Raw genomic sequence first — 17,531 nt, 5'->3', positions numbered from 1 at the left:
GAGAGACCAGGGAAAACACCCAATGCATTTCAGAAATAGCTTTTTTTCATCAGGGGGTGTATACATAGACTAGAACAGAGCACTTACAATCTATGTATTTATGTAGAGGGGTTACATAACACAGCAATACAAGAAAAAAACGGGGGGAAAGAAAATATGGACTTTAAAGGCACCGTAATAAAAAACAATACTTTATTGTTGATAAGTATAAAACCACAAAAATGTGCGTCGACCGACCAAAAGGGGCGGAGACAGTTAATCAGGAGATACAAGTGGTCCGGTATGAAAACCTCGCCACTTCGGACATACAATACAACAAGAAGTACAAAATTACAGTGAGGTATCAATAAACAAGAAATGAGAATGCTATACGCTGCAGACAACCAGCACCAAAGGTGCAGGCAACGCAGAGCGCTCTACAAAGTACAAATACACCTTCCATAAGGAAATAAACTGATATATCCGATTGCTCTACATGTTTCGCCTGATGTTCAGACTTCTTCCGGAGCTGTTTGAAATACAGATTCTGTGTAACAGGATACATCAAAATTAATACAATAACATAACATCAAATAAAGTGGCATTGACATCACAAGTTGAATATGTCCAGCTAGTTCACATGTGTACATCAAATCAAACACATTGACAAACAATTGCCAAGGTGTCCACACAAATTGTGATTTACATTGGTCCAGCTGGCATAGGGGGAGGGAGAGGGGGAGGGAGATGGTATAACCCTCCACTCCAGTCATGGTGAGGCTGGATGGTTCACAGGTCACTGTACATAACACAGCAGCCAAGGTATTTATTAAAATCAATGAAAATGTCCATCAAAACCTCAAAAAAAATAGGGGGGGGGGAATGGAATATTTGTCACTCCCCCCCCCCAGTGAGGGCCGAGAACCAGCAAGAACTGCCGGGGAGGGAACAGAGGAGCAGAGGAGGAACGTGGAAGTAAATGCAGAGGATAGTAAGGACAAAGATGTTGTTTGCATATAACCTGCACCAGTGAGGTGAAGTCTCAGGTCCGCCACCTGCAGTCAAAGCCAAGTCAAAAGATAGATTATTGAGCTTTTGATGGACATTTTCGTTGGTTTTAATGAATACCTTGGCTGCTGTGTTATGTAACCCTTCTGCATAAATTATAAGTGCTCTGTTCTAGTCTATGTATACATCCCTGATGAGGGTGTTTTCCCTGGTCGCCCAGGGCGATGACAACTGTGGAACATCTAAAGCCTCTGGCACTTAGGCACTTATGTTTTACCACACATCAGCCTTTATTGCTTATAACTCTTGTTTCATAAAATCATATTGTATTTTTATATAGTTTATGTTATATTAATTTTCCATTCGTATTTAGCTCTTAGGCCGCTGAAGTCCCACTAGGGGAGTCTTCTTCCTTTGTGTCTCTATTATCAGGGATGTTGGCCGGACTTTTCTGTATTAATCATTCCCCCCAGTCCCTAGCTATTTATTGTGTATATTCTCATCATTACAATGTATGATACCTCTTCCCACTGTGCAATCTAAGCTTCTAAAGTCTATCTCCATTGGATACTCATAAGACCCCTGCAGTATCTGATGTGTTCCTCAATCACTGCCTCTTTTCTCTCTTCTAACTTTATGATTGTAAAACTATATAGCTTTTATAATCATATTCCCAAAAAACTGATCTTCAGTCACATTACTAACATCACATATAATGCCCCTATTACACTGATATGAGAATGGAAAACCATATTACATGTACTGTTGATTGCATTATTATAAGCTTTGTGAATGGTTTATTTTTTACATTTTATTTTACAGAAAAATGATATATTCTGGAACGGGGACTGTGACAGTCGCTGTACTTGTCAAGGAAACAATCATGTAAGCTGTACAGCTCAGACCTGTGATCCTGAAGAAGTTTGCAAAGTACAAAATGGAATTAAGGCTTGTTTCCTGGCTGATACTTCCATCTGCCATATCTATGGTGATCCACACTATATAACATTTGATGGCAAGTTATACCATTTCCAAGGAGCCTGTAATTATACAGCTGTGGAGACCTGTGGAAACACAAGTGTGTATTTCTCAATCACTACAAGAAATGAGCATAGAGGAAGCTTAGCCTGGACAGCTATAAACTCAGTTGCAGTCAGCTTCCATGACCTCAATATCTTTCTGGGCAAATATAAAGTGGTGGAGGTAGGCTTTTTAATAAAACAAATGCATGATGGAGCCCTCAGCGCTCAAATTAATATTTTTTTCTGGTGATTTTTTCCCACAGTCATTTTTCTGTCCTTTTCGCTATCTTTAGATTAATGGACTCATGGTCTCTATGCCTCTGAACCCAGCTCCTGGCATCCTAATACACTTAAGTGGTTCCTTTGTTGTTGTGCAGACTGACTTTGGTCTTGAAGTTAAGTATAACGGTGACCATGAACTCTTTGTTAAAGTAAATGAGAACTTTAAAGGAAAACTGTGTGGACTCTGTGGCACTTACAGTGGTAACCAACAAGATGACTTTCTGACACCTGAAGGCTTACTTGCCCCCACATCCAATGACTTTGGAAACAGCTGGCGTGTTCCTGATGACAATTGGGTGTAAGTATAAATAAAAATTTTACCTTGATGATCATCCTTAATCTAGACTCAATTGCAAAAAGGTAAGGACTTGGATGAATATTGGAAGAGACACACATAAATTTACTGGCTAGTAAAATAAATATTCCTTTGTCAACATGACTGTGTCACTTTTTGTTCAGCGATAAATTTGGTGTGAACTATGACTATATTTTTTTGCTCTTGTAAACAATGACAATAGGCATGGGCAAATGTTTACATCTATTTAAAAGAGAAATCTGGGATTAAAAAAATATCTTTATACAGTATCTCACAAAAGTGATTACACCCCTCACATTTTTGTAAATATTTTATTTTATCTTTTCATGTGACAACACTGAAGAAGTGACACTTTGCTACAAAGTAGTGAGTATACAGCTTGTATACCACTGTAAATTTGCTGTCCCCTCAAAATAACTCAACACAGCCAACTAATGTCTAAACTGCCAGCAACAAAAGTGAGTACACCCCTAAGTGAAAATGTCCAAATTGGGCCCAAAGTTTCAATATTTTGTGTGGCCACCATTATTTTCCAGCACTGCCTTAACCCTCTTGGGCATGGAGTTCACCAGAGCTTCACAGGTTGCCACTGAAGTCCTCTTCCACTCCTCCATGACGACATCACGGAGCTGGTGGATGTTAGAGTGGATGTTAGAGACCTCACGCTCCTCCACCTTCCATTTGAAGATGCCCCACATCTTTGTTTGAAGATTCTCAATAGGGTTAGGTCCAGAGATATGCTTGGCCAGTCCATTACCTTTACCCTCAGCTTCTTTCGCAAGGCAGTGGTCGCCTTGGAGGTGTGTTTCGGGTCGTTATCATGTTTGAATGCTGCCCTGCAGCCCAGTCTCCAAAGGGAGGGGATCATGCTCTGCTTCAGTATGTCACAGTACATTTTGGAATTCATGCAGCCCCAGCCCATGACACTCCCACCACCATTCTTGACTGTTGGCAAAACACACTTCTCTTTGTACTCCTCACTAGGGATGATCGAACTTTTCAAAAGATCGGTTCGACCAGAACACCAGAACTTCCAGAAAGTTCAGCCCCGGATTTCAGAACCCCATTGAAATCAATGGGACCTGAACTTCGGTAATCAATAAACCCCATTTTGAAGCCCTAAAACCCAATAAATGCCCCTAAAAAGTGCCTAAGGTTCTGGGTCATGCCCCAGAGACTATTAATCACACAAAAAAAGTTCTTAAAAATTGTCATTTTTGATAGAGAGCCAATTATTGAAAAAATTATTGAAAAAAAAAAGAGATTTCTTTGGATTTAGTGTCTGGGGTATCTAAAAAGTGTAACTGTGAAGTTTCAGCTCTGTAGCATGTCCAGAACCAGAAAAAAAATTGTTTGTATTAGAACACTTATAGAACAGGGATATGGCTCCGCTATTTTCACACCTTGCCGGTTTTGTAGCAAGCGTTTTTTTGGGCATTTTTTGGGGGTTATTGGAGGCAGGCATAACATCAGAACTTCTGTGTAGGGGTATATATACACACACACTTATATGTATATATACACATACACATATATAGGTGTGAAAGTAGCAGAACACTATACTTGCGCTAATGAAATAATTAACACCCATATGGCTTCTCTCCATTCACACCTATATGTGGGTATGTGTATAAATACATATAAGTGTGTGTGTATATATACCCCTATACAGAAGTTCAGATGCTTTGCCTGCCTCCAAAGACCCCAAAAAATGCCCAAAAAAACCGCCTGCAATAACACACCTGGGCGTTTTTTTTTTGGCGCAGGCGTTTTTTTGGGCATTTTTTTGGGGGTCTTTGGAGGCAGGCAAAACATCTGAACCTGTGTATAGGGTATATATACACACACACTTATATGTATATATACACATACACATATATAGGTGTGAAAGTAGCAGAACACTATACTTGCGCTAATGAAATAATTAACACCCATATGGCTTCTCTCCGTTCACACCTATATGTGGGTATGTGTATAAATACATATAAGTGTGTGTGTATATATATACCACTATACAGAAGTTCAGATGTTTTGCCTGCCTCCAAAGACCCACAAAAAATGCCCAAAAAAAACGCCTGCAATAACACACCTGGGCGTTTATTTTTTTGGCGCAGGCATTTTTTTGGGCATTTTTGGTGGGTCTTTGGAGGCAGGCAAAATGTCTGAACTTCTGTATAGGGGTATATATACACACACACTTATATGTATTTATACACATGCACACATATAGGTGTGATAGCAAAGAAGCCATATGGGTGTTAATTATTTCATTAGCGCAAGTATAGTGTTCTGCTACTTTCACACCTATATATGTGTATGTGTATATATACATATAAGTGTGTGTGTATATATACCCCTATACAGAGGTTCAGATGTTTTGCCTGCCTCCAAAGACCCCAAAAAAATGCCCAAAAAAACGCCTGCAATAACACATATGGGCTTTTTTTGGGCATTTTTTTGTGGTCTTTGGAGGCAGGCAAAACATCTGAACCTGTGTATAGGGGTATATATACACACACATGTATGTATATATATATATATATATATATATATACACCTACACATATATAGGTGTGAAAGTAGCAGAACACTATGCTTGCGCTAATGAAATAATTAACAGGCATATGGCTCCGCTCCTATCACACCTATATATGTGTATGTGTATAAATACATATAAATGTGTGTGTATATATACCCCTATACAGAAGTTCTGATGTTTTGCCTGCCTCCAAAGACCCCAAAAAAATGCCCCAAAAAAATGCCTGCAATAACACACCTGGGCGTTTTTTTTTTTGGGCGAAGGCGTTTATTTGGGCATTTTTTGGGGTCTTTGGAGGCAGGCAAAACATCTGAACTTCTGTATAGGGGTATATATACACAAACATGTATGTATATATACACATACACATATATAGGTGTGAAAGTAGCAGAACACTATGCTTGCGCTAATGAAATAATTAACAGGCATATGGCTCTGCTCCTATCACACCTATATATGTGTATGTGTATAAATACATGTAAGTGTGTGTGTATATATACGCCTATAAAGAAGTTCAGATGTTTCGCCTGCCTCCAAAGACCCCCAAAAAATGCCCAAAAAAAACGCCTGCAATAACACACCTGGGCTTTTTTTTTTTTGGCGCAGGCGTTTTTTTGGGCATTTTTTTGGGGTCTTTGGAGGCAGGCAAAACATCTGAACTTCTGTATAGGGGTATATATACACACACACTTATATGTATTTATACACATACACACATATAGGTGTGATAGGAGCGGAGCCATATGCCTGTTAATTATTTAATAAGCACAAGCATAGTGTTCTGCTACTTTCACACCTATATATGTGTAGGTGTATACATACATACATGTGTGTGTATATATACCCCTATACAGAATTTCAGATGTCATGCCTGACTCCAAACATGTCCTCAAAAAAACCCTATAAACGCCTGCAGCAAAAAGCAGGTTGACAGGCGAGAAGCCATATCGCTGTTCTATAAGTCACCTAAGAGAAACGATCTTTTCTCTATAGCGGTCACCCTGAAATGGAAGGGTTTGGTCACCCTGCCATAGCAGTCAGTGTCAGTTCACCCTACACTACACTACGGTCACCCTGGCACTTAACACTTTCCCTACAGAAACTAGATTTTTGAATCTAACTAAAGTGGAAAATAGCACCCTAACTACACTAGATATCCCTTTCCTCACACTAATAATTTCTAAATGACACTTTTGAAGCAGAAGTAACAGAACTGCTTGCACTCTCTACCACGTCCCTGTATTACAATGCTAGGAATTCGGCAGGGCTATCTTATATACTGGGGGGCGTATTCACTAATGATTGGCCTCTGGACCCCCTAGTCACTCCAATCACATTCCTAGAATTCTTCTGCCCCCTCAATTGGCTTTTACTGATGGTTCTGGTCCAATCACGGGCTTTTAAAGCCCAGTTCCTGTCCCATTGCATTTTGGTCGGTTCTGGTTTCCGAATTCCGAACTTTTTCAGCAAAATGTTCGGAATTCGGCCGAATTTCGAACACCCAATGTTCGGGTCGAACCGATGGTCGACCCGAACCGTTCAATCATCCCTACTCCTCACCTAGTTGCCACCAAACACACACTTGACACCATCTGAACCAAATAAGTTTAGTCTCATCAGACCACAGGATATGGTTCCAATAATCCATATCCCTAGTCTGCTTGTCTTCAGAAAACTATTTGCAGGCTTTCTTGTGTATCATCTTTAGAAGAGGCTTTCTTCTGGGACGATGCAGGCCAATTTGATGCAGTGTGCATCGTATGGTCTGAGCACTGACAGACTGACCCCCCACCCCTTTAACCTCTGCAACAATGCTGGCAGCACTCATACATCTATTTCCCAAAGACAATCTCTGGATATAACGCTGAGCATGTGCACTCAACATCTTTGGTTGACCATAATGGGGCCTGTTCTGAGTGGAACCTGTCCTGTTAAACCGCTGTATAGTCTTGGCCACTGTGCTGTAGCTCAGTTTCAGGGTCTTGGCAATCTTCTTATAGCATAGGCCATCTTTATGTAGAGCAACAATTATTTTTTCAGATCCTCAGAGAGTTCATTGTCATGAGATGCCATTTTGAACTTCCAGTGACCAGTATGAGAAAGTGAGAGTGATAACACCAAATTTAACACACCTGCTCCCCATTCACACCTGTGACTTTGTAACACTAATGAGTCACATGACACCGGTAGGGAAAATGGCTAATTGGGCCCATTGGTCTGTGTGTTGAGTTATCTTGAGGGGACAGCAAATTTACACACTACTTTACATTATAGCAAAGTGTCATTTCTTCAGTGTTATCACATGAAAAGATGTAAAATATTTACAAAAATGTGAGGGGTATACTTACTTTTGTGAGATACTGTATATAGATGATTTTTACACTGTTTTCATATATTTATTTATGCACTATAATTTGAATTCACTTTATTGAAGAAGAGAGCTGCACTTTTTTGTGACTATCAATATTGAGTTGCCCCACCCTTTGTAGCTATAACAGCTTCAACTTTTCTGGGAAGGCTGTCTACAAGATTTAGGAGTGTGTCTATAGTATGGGAATGTTTGACCTTTCTTTCAGAAGGTCAGTCAAGTTCCTCCACCCCAAACTCGCTCATCCAAGTCTTTATGTACCTTGCTTTGTGCACTGGAGCGCAGTCATGTTGGAATGGGAAGGGGCCATCCCTAAACTGTTCCCACAACGTTGGGAGCATAAAATGATGCCTTAAGAATTTGCTTCACTGGAACTATGGGGACAAGCCCAACCCCTAAAAAACAGCCTCACACCATAATCCTCTCCCCCTCCACCAAATGATGTGGACCAGTGCACAAGGCAAGGTCCATAAAGACATGGATGAGTAAGTTTGGGGTGGAAATAAAATTTACCATCCTGCACAGAGTTTTGACCTCTTCCCGATAGAACACCTTTGGAATGAATTAGAGCGGAGACTGCAAGCCAGGCCTTTTCATCCAACATTAGTGCCTGACTTTACAAATGCGCTTCCGGACGAATGGGTAAACATTCCCATAGACAGACTCCTAAACCTTGTAGACAGCCTTCCCAGAAGAGTTTGAAGTTGTTACAGCTGCAAAGGGTGGGCCAACTCAATGTTAAACCCTATGGACTAAGATTGGGAGGCCATTAAAGTTCATGTGTGTGTAAAGGCAGGCGTCCTAATCCTTTTGAAAATATAGTGTATTAGTGCCAGCGGTTTAGACATGAATGGCTATGTGTTGATTTATTTTGAGGGGACAGCAAATTTACACTGTTATACAAGCTGTACACTCTCACTACTCTACATTGTAGTAAAGTGTCATTTCTTCAGTGTTGTCACATGAAAAGATATAATAAAATATTTACAAAAATGTGAGGGTGTACTCAGTTTTGTGAGATACTGTGTGTATATATATATAAATATATATATATATATATATATATATATATATATATATATATATATATGTATGAAAAAAAAAATGAGGGCTCTTCAAAAATCTTCTCAACTTTTTTTTAAACTCTATTAAATATAAAAAAGTATGAAAACTTTTTAAAGACCCCCTAATACCTTTTTTTCTTTCATTTCTATAAGAGACCACATAATCTCTGTTTTCAGCTGCATAAGGGTCTTGGAGAGGGGAGTGGGGAAACAGCAGTTCACTGATTTTTCTTGAGAATGGCTGTGTGGTGGGTGTCGTTTCAGCACACGTCTTTGTCATTTGAAGGACAGATGGGCTGTTCTCCCAGCACAGCCAGAAACCTGACCACACTGAGATAGATCTGCTTTCATGCATAGCATGCTCAGGTTGAAATAGAAAAGCAGGGGGGCTGGCAGGAACACCAGGTATTCCATAGAAAGGAATCAATACAAAGAGAACAGAATACTTTTTAACACAGGTACATGGTACAACAGACAAATATCAGGAATATGAAATGTTGAGGTAACAAACTCTATAACAAGGTTAAATGATGGCTAATAGAAAGCCAACCTAGTGTTCTCTTTCATAAAGTGTGTTATATTATGGAAAAAATAAAAAATATGAGAACCAAATCCTGCAAATATCATTTTTGTAGCAATATAATGATAAGAGAAACATTAAATCATTCAATGATTTGCCTCAATAGATGTGAAGAAGATATTGTTGATCCTTCACCATGTGATCCTGCTGAAGAAGTTAATTATGAAGATAAATGTAAACTGATATTATCAGCCAATGGACCTTTCAAAGCCTGTCATCCCCACATTCTTCCTCAGATATATTTTGAGAACTGTGTGTATGACTTGTGTGCAACTGGAGGAAACCAAAATCAGTTCTGCAATGCTTTAGAGGCCTATGCTGCCGCTTGTGAAAATGTTGGTATCATAGTTGATGACTGGAGCGAGAACACCATTTGCAGTAAGTGAAAATGATCTGTTATGTAAATTATTTCAAATATAAGTTATTCAAAATATAAATTGAGACTCATTTATTGATTTTTAAAATTAACAGGAATTACAACAACCTCTACAGCCATTGTTCCAACCGTGCCAGGTAATTTTTTTTTTAAATCGACTTTAAAAGAGATAATTTGAATAAATGAATCGTTGTTTCGTTTAGGAAATATACAGAAAATCATCAACCTGTCACTCATCATATAGTATTATGTCTACTATCTGCTGGGAGACTAAAGAAAGAGTATATATGTGTGACTCTTGTGGGAACAGGACCATACATTTATTTTTAGTCCCACAAATATGTAAATCTTTTCAGAATGGGCATGGGGATTTTTACGGAGTTCTAAAACCTAACTGATCACCATGACCTATCATTTTATAAATATAAAAAAAGCTGGTTGGGAGGAGCCGGGTGATGTCACTTCCGGTCTACGGCCGAGACCGTAAGTATCGGAGTTTACTACTTAGTGCCGATGCTTATCTACAACTGCAGTACTGTGAGTTTTACTATTCTGTTTTTTTTTACAATAAAATCATTACCTATTACACTATGAAGTCCCTTTTGATTATATCCCTGATATGAGCAAAAGTCCCGGGAAGATTACTTTGGCCATCACCATATAGAGAGGCAACAGTTCCTATTGGCTGGTATATCTATAGGAGAGGGGAATCTACTAGTGGCCTTCCATAAAATCCCTGATGTGGAGGAAGACCCCAAGCCAAGCCTGATTAAAAAAAAATGCTCATTTGAGTGTATATGGAGGTGAGCGGCCATTGCACTTATTTTTGAATTAGCTCACATTGGTGACACATTTTTTGCTGCTGGCAATTTGAAAATTCACAAGTAGTGTTGAGCGAAAACGGACTGTATTATTCGTGTTCATACCGAATAATTGGATTTTTGTTACCCGAACACGGACCCGAAAACTTTACTGTATGTTCGGGGTTTAAAATCCGCGTTCGGTCATTTTATTTCCGGGTTTGTATGTATTGGCGCGCTTTTAATGGCGGGCTTTCAACAGCCAATCAACAAGCGTTTAACTGGTGTGCCTTAAGCCATCCCAGCCATGCCTACAAATGTATTAGTAGCTGTGATTGGCCATCTGAAGCATGTGACCAAGTCTTTATAAGTTCGAGACCGAGCGCCGCTGCGTCATTCTGCTGTAGTACAGGGACAGAGCACACATCATACGTGCTGGCTGCTGATTAGGGACAGACAGTCAAAAATCATATTGTGTCCAAAAAGAATTTAGGGACAGGTCGGAGTGCAGTCAGGGCGAGATATTAGGGCATTTTAGGGCGAGGCTGGAGATATTTAGGGTCAGTGTTCTACAATCGATTTTGCTGTGTGGGGGGGGGGTTTGCAGTGCCGGCAGTGACCGATCTTATCGATCATTTTAGGGACAGGCTGGAGATAGGCAGGGTCAGTGTTCTACAATCGATTTTGCTGTGTGGGGGGTTTGCAGTGCCGGCAGTGACCGATCTTATCAATCATTTTAGGGAGAGGCTGGAGATAGGCAGGGTCAGTGGTCCACATCGATTTTGCTGTGTGTGGGGTGGTGTGAACACAAACTTTTTGCCCGCTGAGGAGGAGGGAGAAAAAAGTCTTTTTTATCAGTCAGTTGTGTGCAGCGTTTTTCCTTCAGTGCTGCTGACTGTGATAATACACTGCTGTGTTCACATGTGCTATTATTGAGTGATTTCAAAAGTTATACACTTTTTTCTATTCCACTATTCAATATACACCCTTTTGGGTTAAAAAAAATTAAATTGTGGCATAGTCTGTACTAATCTATTTAAAAATTACAAACTTAAAAGGGGAATTTTCTTTTTTTTTCCCCTCCATAGCCTGCAGCAGAGCTGACTGATATAAGACGCTGCTGTTCACATATGCTATTAAAAAATCTCCAATTTTATATCATATATTCTATTCCGCTATTCAATCTACACCCTTGGTGTAAAAACAATTAGATTGCGGGATAGTCTGTATCGGTACGTGTGAGATACACCTTTACAATTTTTGGGGCGCATCTCATACTGCCGAGGATTGCAGGGTGCTTCAGTGTGCCTCCTGCCTGTTCTGAACTCCTCCTACTCCTCATCCTGCCTTTGGGGGTACAAAAAATAGTAATTTGGGCCTAGTCTGGGTCTCTACATGTGAGATACATACACCTTTTGATATCATATTTTCTATTCCGCTATTCAATCTACACCTTTGGGGTAAAATCAATTAAATTGCGGGATAGTCTATATCGGTACGTGTGAGATACACCTTTCCAATTTTTGGGGCGCATCTCATACTCCCGAGGATTGCAGGGTGCTTCAGTGTGCCTCCTGCCTGTTCCGAACTCCTCCTACTCCTCATCCTGCCTTTGGGGGTACAAAAAATAGTAATTTGGGCCTAGTCTGGGTCTCTACGTGTGAGATACATACACCTTTTGATATCATATTTTCTATTCCGCTATTCAATCTACACCTTTGGGGTAAAAACAATTAAATTGCGGGATAGTCTATATCGGTACGTATGAGATACACCTTTCCAATTTTTGGGGCGCATCTCATACTGCAGAGGATTGCAGGGTGCTTCAGTGTGCCTCCTGCCTGTTCCGAACTCCTCCTACTCCTCATCCTGCCTTTGGGGGTACAAAAAATAGTAATCGGGGCCTAGTCTGGTTCTGTACGTGTGAGATACATACACCTTTTGATATCATATTTTCTATTCCGCTATTCAATCTACACCTTTGGGGTAAAAACAATTAAATTGCGGGATAGTCTGTATCGGTACGTGTGAGATACACCTTTCCAATTTTTGGGGCGCATCTCATACCGCCGAGGATTGCAGGGTGCTTCAGTCTGCCTCCTGCCTGTTCCGAACTCCTCCTACTCCTCATCCTGCCTTTGGGGGTACAAATAATAGTAATCGGGGCCTAGTCTGGTTCTGTACGTGTGAGATACATACACCTTTTGATATCATATTTTTTATTCCGCTATTCAATCTACACCTTTGGGGTAAAAACAATTAAATTGCGGGATAGTCTGTATCGGTACTTGTGAGATACACCTTTCCAATTTTTGGGGCGCATCTCATACCGCCGAGGATTGCAGGGTGCTTCAGTGTGCCTCCTGCCTGTTCCAAACTCCTCCTACTCCTCATCCTGCCTTTGGGGGTACAAAAAATAGTAATTTGGGCCTAGTCTGGGTCTGTACGTGTGAGATACATACACCTTTTAATATCATATTTTCTATTCCGCTATTCAATCTACACCTTTGGGGTAAAAACAATTAAATTGCGGGATAGTCTGTATCTGTACGTGTGAGATACACCTTTCCAATTTTTGGGGCGCATCTCATACTGACGAGGATTGCAGGGTGCTTCAGTCTGCCTCCTGCCTGTTCCGAACTCCTCCTACTCTTCATCCTGCCTTTGGAGGTACAAAAAATAGTAATTTGGGCCTAGTCTGGGTCTCTACGTGTGAGATACATACACCTTTTGATATCATATTTTCTATTCCGCTATTCAATCTACACCTTTGGGGTAAAAACAATTAAATTGGGGGATAGTCTGTATCGGTACGTGTGAGATACACCTTTCTAATTTTTGGGGCGCATCTCATACCGCCGAGGATTGCAGGGTGCTTCAGTGTGCCTCCTGCCTGTTCCAAACTCCTCCTACTCCTCATCCTGCCTTTGGGGGATCAAAAAATAGTAATTTGGGCCTAGTCTGGGTCTCTACGTGTGAGATACATACACCTTTTGATATCATATTTTCTATTCCGCTATTCAATCTACACCTTTGGGGTAAAAACAAATAAATTGCGGGATAGTCTGTATCGGTACGTGTGAGATACACCTTTCCAATTTTTGGGGCGCATCTCATACCCCTGAGGATTGCAGGGTGCTTCAGTGTGCCTCCTGCCTGTTCCAAACTCCTCCTACTCTTCATCCTGCCTTTGGAGGTACAAAAAATAGTAGTTTGGGCCTAGTCTGGGTCTCTACGTGTGAGATACATACACCTTTTGATATCATATTTTCTATTCCGCTATTCAATCTACACCTTTGGGGTAAAAACAATTAAATTGGGGGATAGTCTGTATCGGTACGTGTGAGATACACCTTTCCAATTTTTGGGGCGCATCTCATACCGTCGAGGATTGCAGGGTGCTTCAGTCTGCCTCCTGTCTGTTCCGAACTCCTCCTACTCCTCATCCTGCCTTTGGGGGAACAAAAAATAGTAATTTGGGCCTAGTCCGGGTCTCTACGTGTGAGATACATACACCTTTTGATATCATATTTTCTATTCCGCTATTCAATCTACACCTTTGGGGTAAAAACAAATAAATTGCGGGATAGTCTGTATCGGTACGTGTGAGATACACCTTTCCAATTTTTGGGGCACATCTCATACCCCTGAGGATTGCAGGGTGCTTCAGTGTGCCTCCTGCCTGTTCCAAACTCCTCCTACTCCTCATCCTGCCTTTTGGGGGTACAAAAAATAGTAATTTGGGCCTAGTCTGGGTCTGTACGTGTGAGATACATACACCTTTTGATATCATATTTTCTATTCCGCTATTCAATCTACACCTTTGGGGTAAAAACAATTAAATTGCGGGATAGTCTGTATCGGTACGTGTGAGATACACCTTTCCAATTTTTGGGGCGCATCTCATACCGTCGAGGATTGCAGGGTGCTTCAGTCTGCCTCCTGTCTGTTCCGAACTCCTCCTACTCCTCATCCTGCCTTTGGGGGTACAAAAAATAGTAATTTGGGCCTAGTCTGGTTCTGTACGTGTGAGATACATACACCTTTTGATATCATATTTTCTATTCCCGCTATTCAATCTACACCTTTGGGGTAAAAACAATTAAATTGTGGGACAGTCCGTATCGGTACGTATGAGATACACCTTTCCAATTTTAGGGGCGCATCTCATACCGTCGAGGATTGCAGGGTGCTTCAGTGTGCCTCCTGCCTGTTCCGAACTCCTCCTACTCCTCATCCTGCCTTTAGGGTACAAAAAATTGTAATCGGGGCCTAGTCTGTGTTTGTACGTGTGAGATACACCACCGTTTTGTAAAATTTTTCCTATTCCGCTATTCAATATACACCCTGTTTGAGTGTAAAAAATTAAATTACGGCATAGTCTGTATCGGTACGTGTGAGATACACCTTTTTAAATTTGTTTGGCGCATCTCCTTCCATCGCCGAGGATTGCAGGGCGCTTCAGTTTGCCTCCTGTTCCCAACTCCTCCTACTCCTCTTCCTCATCCTCCCTTTAGGGTACAAAAAATTTTAATCGGGGCCTAGTCTGTGTTTGTACGTGTGAGATACACCGTTTTTTATCCTTTTTTCTATTCCCCTATTCAATATACACCCTTTTGGGGTAAAAAAAATTAAATTGCGGCATAGTTTGCATATTTGACTGTGAGATACACCCATGCGATACTGTTGTTGTTTTGTTCCGCTATTCAATAAACACCTTTCTAGGGCAAGATCATAAATTACAGAAATATGAGGAGACCGTCAAATAGGGGCCGTGGCGCTGCTGGTAGAGTTCCTGTTGCAAGGAGAGGACGTGGGGATCTGTGCCAGTTACACGCACAAGTGAAACACCTTCCTCAGTGTGAGTAGGCGACAGAACCTGCAGCAGTATTTGGTAGGGCATCATGCGCCTCTAGAAGTGATGAGGCCAGAAGAAGTACAGGCGATAGTAGATTGGGTTGCTGACAGTGCCTCCAGTTCCTTCACATTGTCTCCCACCCAGTCTACTGCAGAAAGGTCAGAGTTGGCACCTAAAGCCAATGTCCAACCGTCTTTCACCTCACCCCCTTGCAAATCAGGCAAGCAGTCTGAGCCCCAAGTCATGCAGCAGTCTCTTCTTCTTTTTAATGACTCTGTCAGCAGGGTTTCCCAGGGCCATCCACCTAGCCCTGCCCCAGAAGTGGGAGAGATTGAGTGCAGCGATGCCCAACCACTTATTTCTCAAGATGAGTACATGGAAGGACCATCGCAGCACGTCTCCGATGATGACGAAACGCAGATGCCAACTGCTGCGGCATTCAGAATTGTGGAGACCGACAAGGAGGGCAGGGGTGAAGACTGGGTGGAAGATGATGTGGAGGACGATGAGGTCCTCGACCCCACATGGAATGAAGGTCATGCAGGTGACCTGAGTAGTTTGGAGGAAGAGGCGGTGGTCGCACAGAGCCACCAGCACAGCAGAAGAGGGAGCAGGGTGCAGAAGCGGAGCGGCCGTGCCCTAGACACTACGCCTGCTACTGCCCAACGCAGCAAGGGAACGAGCACACCAAAGCAAGCTCAAAGGAATTCTCTAGCGTGGAAGTTCTTCAGAAAATGTGCTGATGACAGGACACAAGTGGTTTGCACCCTGTGCAATCAGAGCCTGAAGCGAGGCATAAACCTTCTCAACCTGAGCACAACCTGCATGATCAAGCATCTAAGTGCAAAGCACGAGCTGCAGTGTAGTAGACACCTTCAAAACCAAGAAAGGTCTCTGGCTCCTCCTGCTTCCTCTTCTGCTGCAGTCTCGGCCTCTCCATCCACCTCTGTAGTGATACCGGCAACTGCCACCCTGCAAACAGACGATCTCTCAGCAACACCACCACCTGGGTCACCAACCATCTCCACAATGTCCCGTGGAAGCGTTCAGCTTTCTATCTCCCAAACACTTCAGAGGAAGAGGAAGTACCTCCCTACCCACCCACGATCCCTGGCCCTGAATGCCAGAATTTCAAAATTCTTGGCCTTTGAAATGCTGTCATTCCGTCTGGTGGAGACGCACAGTTTTAAAAGCCTTATGTTGGTGGCTGTCCCACAGTATGTTGTGCCCAGCCGCCACTACTTTTCCAGGCAAGTCATCCCTTCCCTGCACAACCAAGTGGGGGAAAAAATCAGGTGTGCACTGCGCAACGCCATCTGTGCCCAGGTCCACCTAACTACCGATACGTGGACCAGTAAGCACGGTCAGGGGCGTTATATCTCCCTAACGGCACACTGGGTAAATGCAGTGGTGGATGGGCCTGAGGCGGATAGCAATTTGGCGCATGTCCTTCCACCACCGAGGATTGCAGGGCGCTTCAGTTTGCCTCCTGTTCCTAACTCCTCCTATTCCGCTTCCTCATCTTCTACTGCCTCCTCATCCGGTCAGCGTAACACCTTCACCACCAACTTCAGCAAAGCCAGGGGTAAACGACAGCAGGCAGTTTTAAAACTTGCCTGTTTGGGGGAAAAACCACACAGCATGGAACAGCAGACAAATGAGTGGTTGCTGCCAGCGAGCCTCAAGCCCGGCCTGGTGGTGGTGTGCGATAACGGGCGAAATCTCATAGCAGCTCTGGGCCTAGTCGGTTTGACGCACATCCCTTGCCTGGCGCATGTGCTGAATTTGGTGGTGCAGAGGTTCCTTAAAAATTACCCTGATATGTCAGAGCTGCTGCAGAAAGTGCGGGCCGTCTGTGCGCACTTTCGGCGTTCTCACCCTGCTGCTGCTCGCTTGTCAGCGCTGCAGCTTCACTTCGGCCTTCCCGCTCACCGCCTCATATGTGACGTGCCCACAAGGTGGAACTTGCACATGCTGGAAAGACTGTGCGAGCAGCAGCAGGCCATAGTGGAGTCTTAGCTGCAGCATGCACGCGTGAGTCGCTCTGCGGAACAGCACCACTTCACCACCAATAACTGGGCCTCCATGCGAGACCTGTGTGCCTTGTTGCGCTGTTTTGAGTACTCCACCAACATGGCCAGTGCCGATGATGCCGTTGTCAGCTTAACTATCCCACTTCTATGCCTCCTTCAAAAAACGATTTGGGCGATGATGGAAGAGGATGTGGCACAGGATGAGGAGGAGGAGGAGGAGGATGAAGAGGTAACATTTCCAAGGCCTTCAGGGCAGTCATTCGCGAGGGGCCCGGGGGTGGGTTCCTGCACCCACAAACGCCAGGG

General features: G+C 42.5%; 1 protein-coding gene across 1 annotated transcript in view; it reads left to right on the top strand.

Moving 5' to 3' along the window:
• Positions 1 to 221: 221 nt before the first annotated feature.
• LOC309550490 (alpha-tectorin-like) overlaps positions 222 to 17,531 on the top strand; it is a gene marked incomplete at both ends in the record, with an annotated part of 18,078 nt that continues 768 nt past the window's right edge. Inside the window, 5 exons of the mRNA XM_082250859.1 lie at positions 222 to 335; positions 1,810 to 2,190; positions 2,303 to 2,589; positions 9,265 to 9,536; positions 9,630 to 9,671. Of these exons, the coding sequence (XP_082106985.1) occupies positions 222 to 335; positions 1,810 to 2,190; positions 2,303 to 2,589; positions 9,265 to 9,536; positions 9,630 to 9,671 (1,096 nt within the window). The remainder of the gene's footprint in view (positions 336 to 1,809; positions 2,191 to 2,302; positions 2,590 to 9,264; positions 9,537 to 9,629; positions 9,672 to 17,531) is intronic.

Source organism: Pelophylax lessonae (genome assembly GCF_965119305.1).
Source record: "Pelophylax lessonae genome assembly, chromosome: 3".
Lineage (NCBI taxonomy): Eukaryota > Metazoa > Chordata > Amphibia > Anura > Ranidae > Pelophylax > Pelophylax lessonae.
The sequence above is the reverse complement of the archived record's forward strand: the minus strand, read 5'-3'. Positions and strand labels throughout refer to the sequence as shown.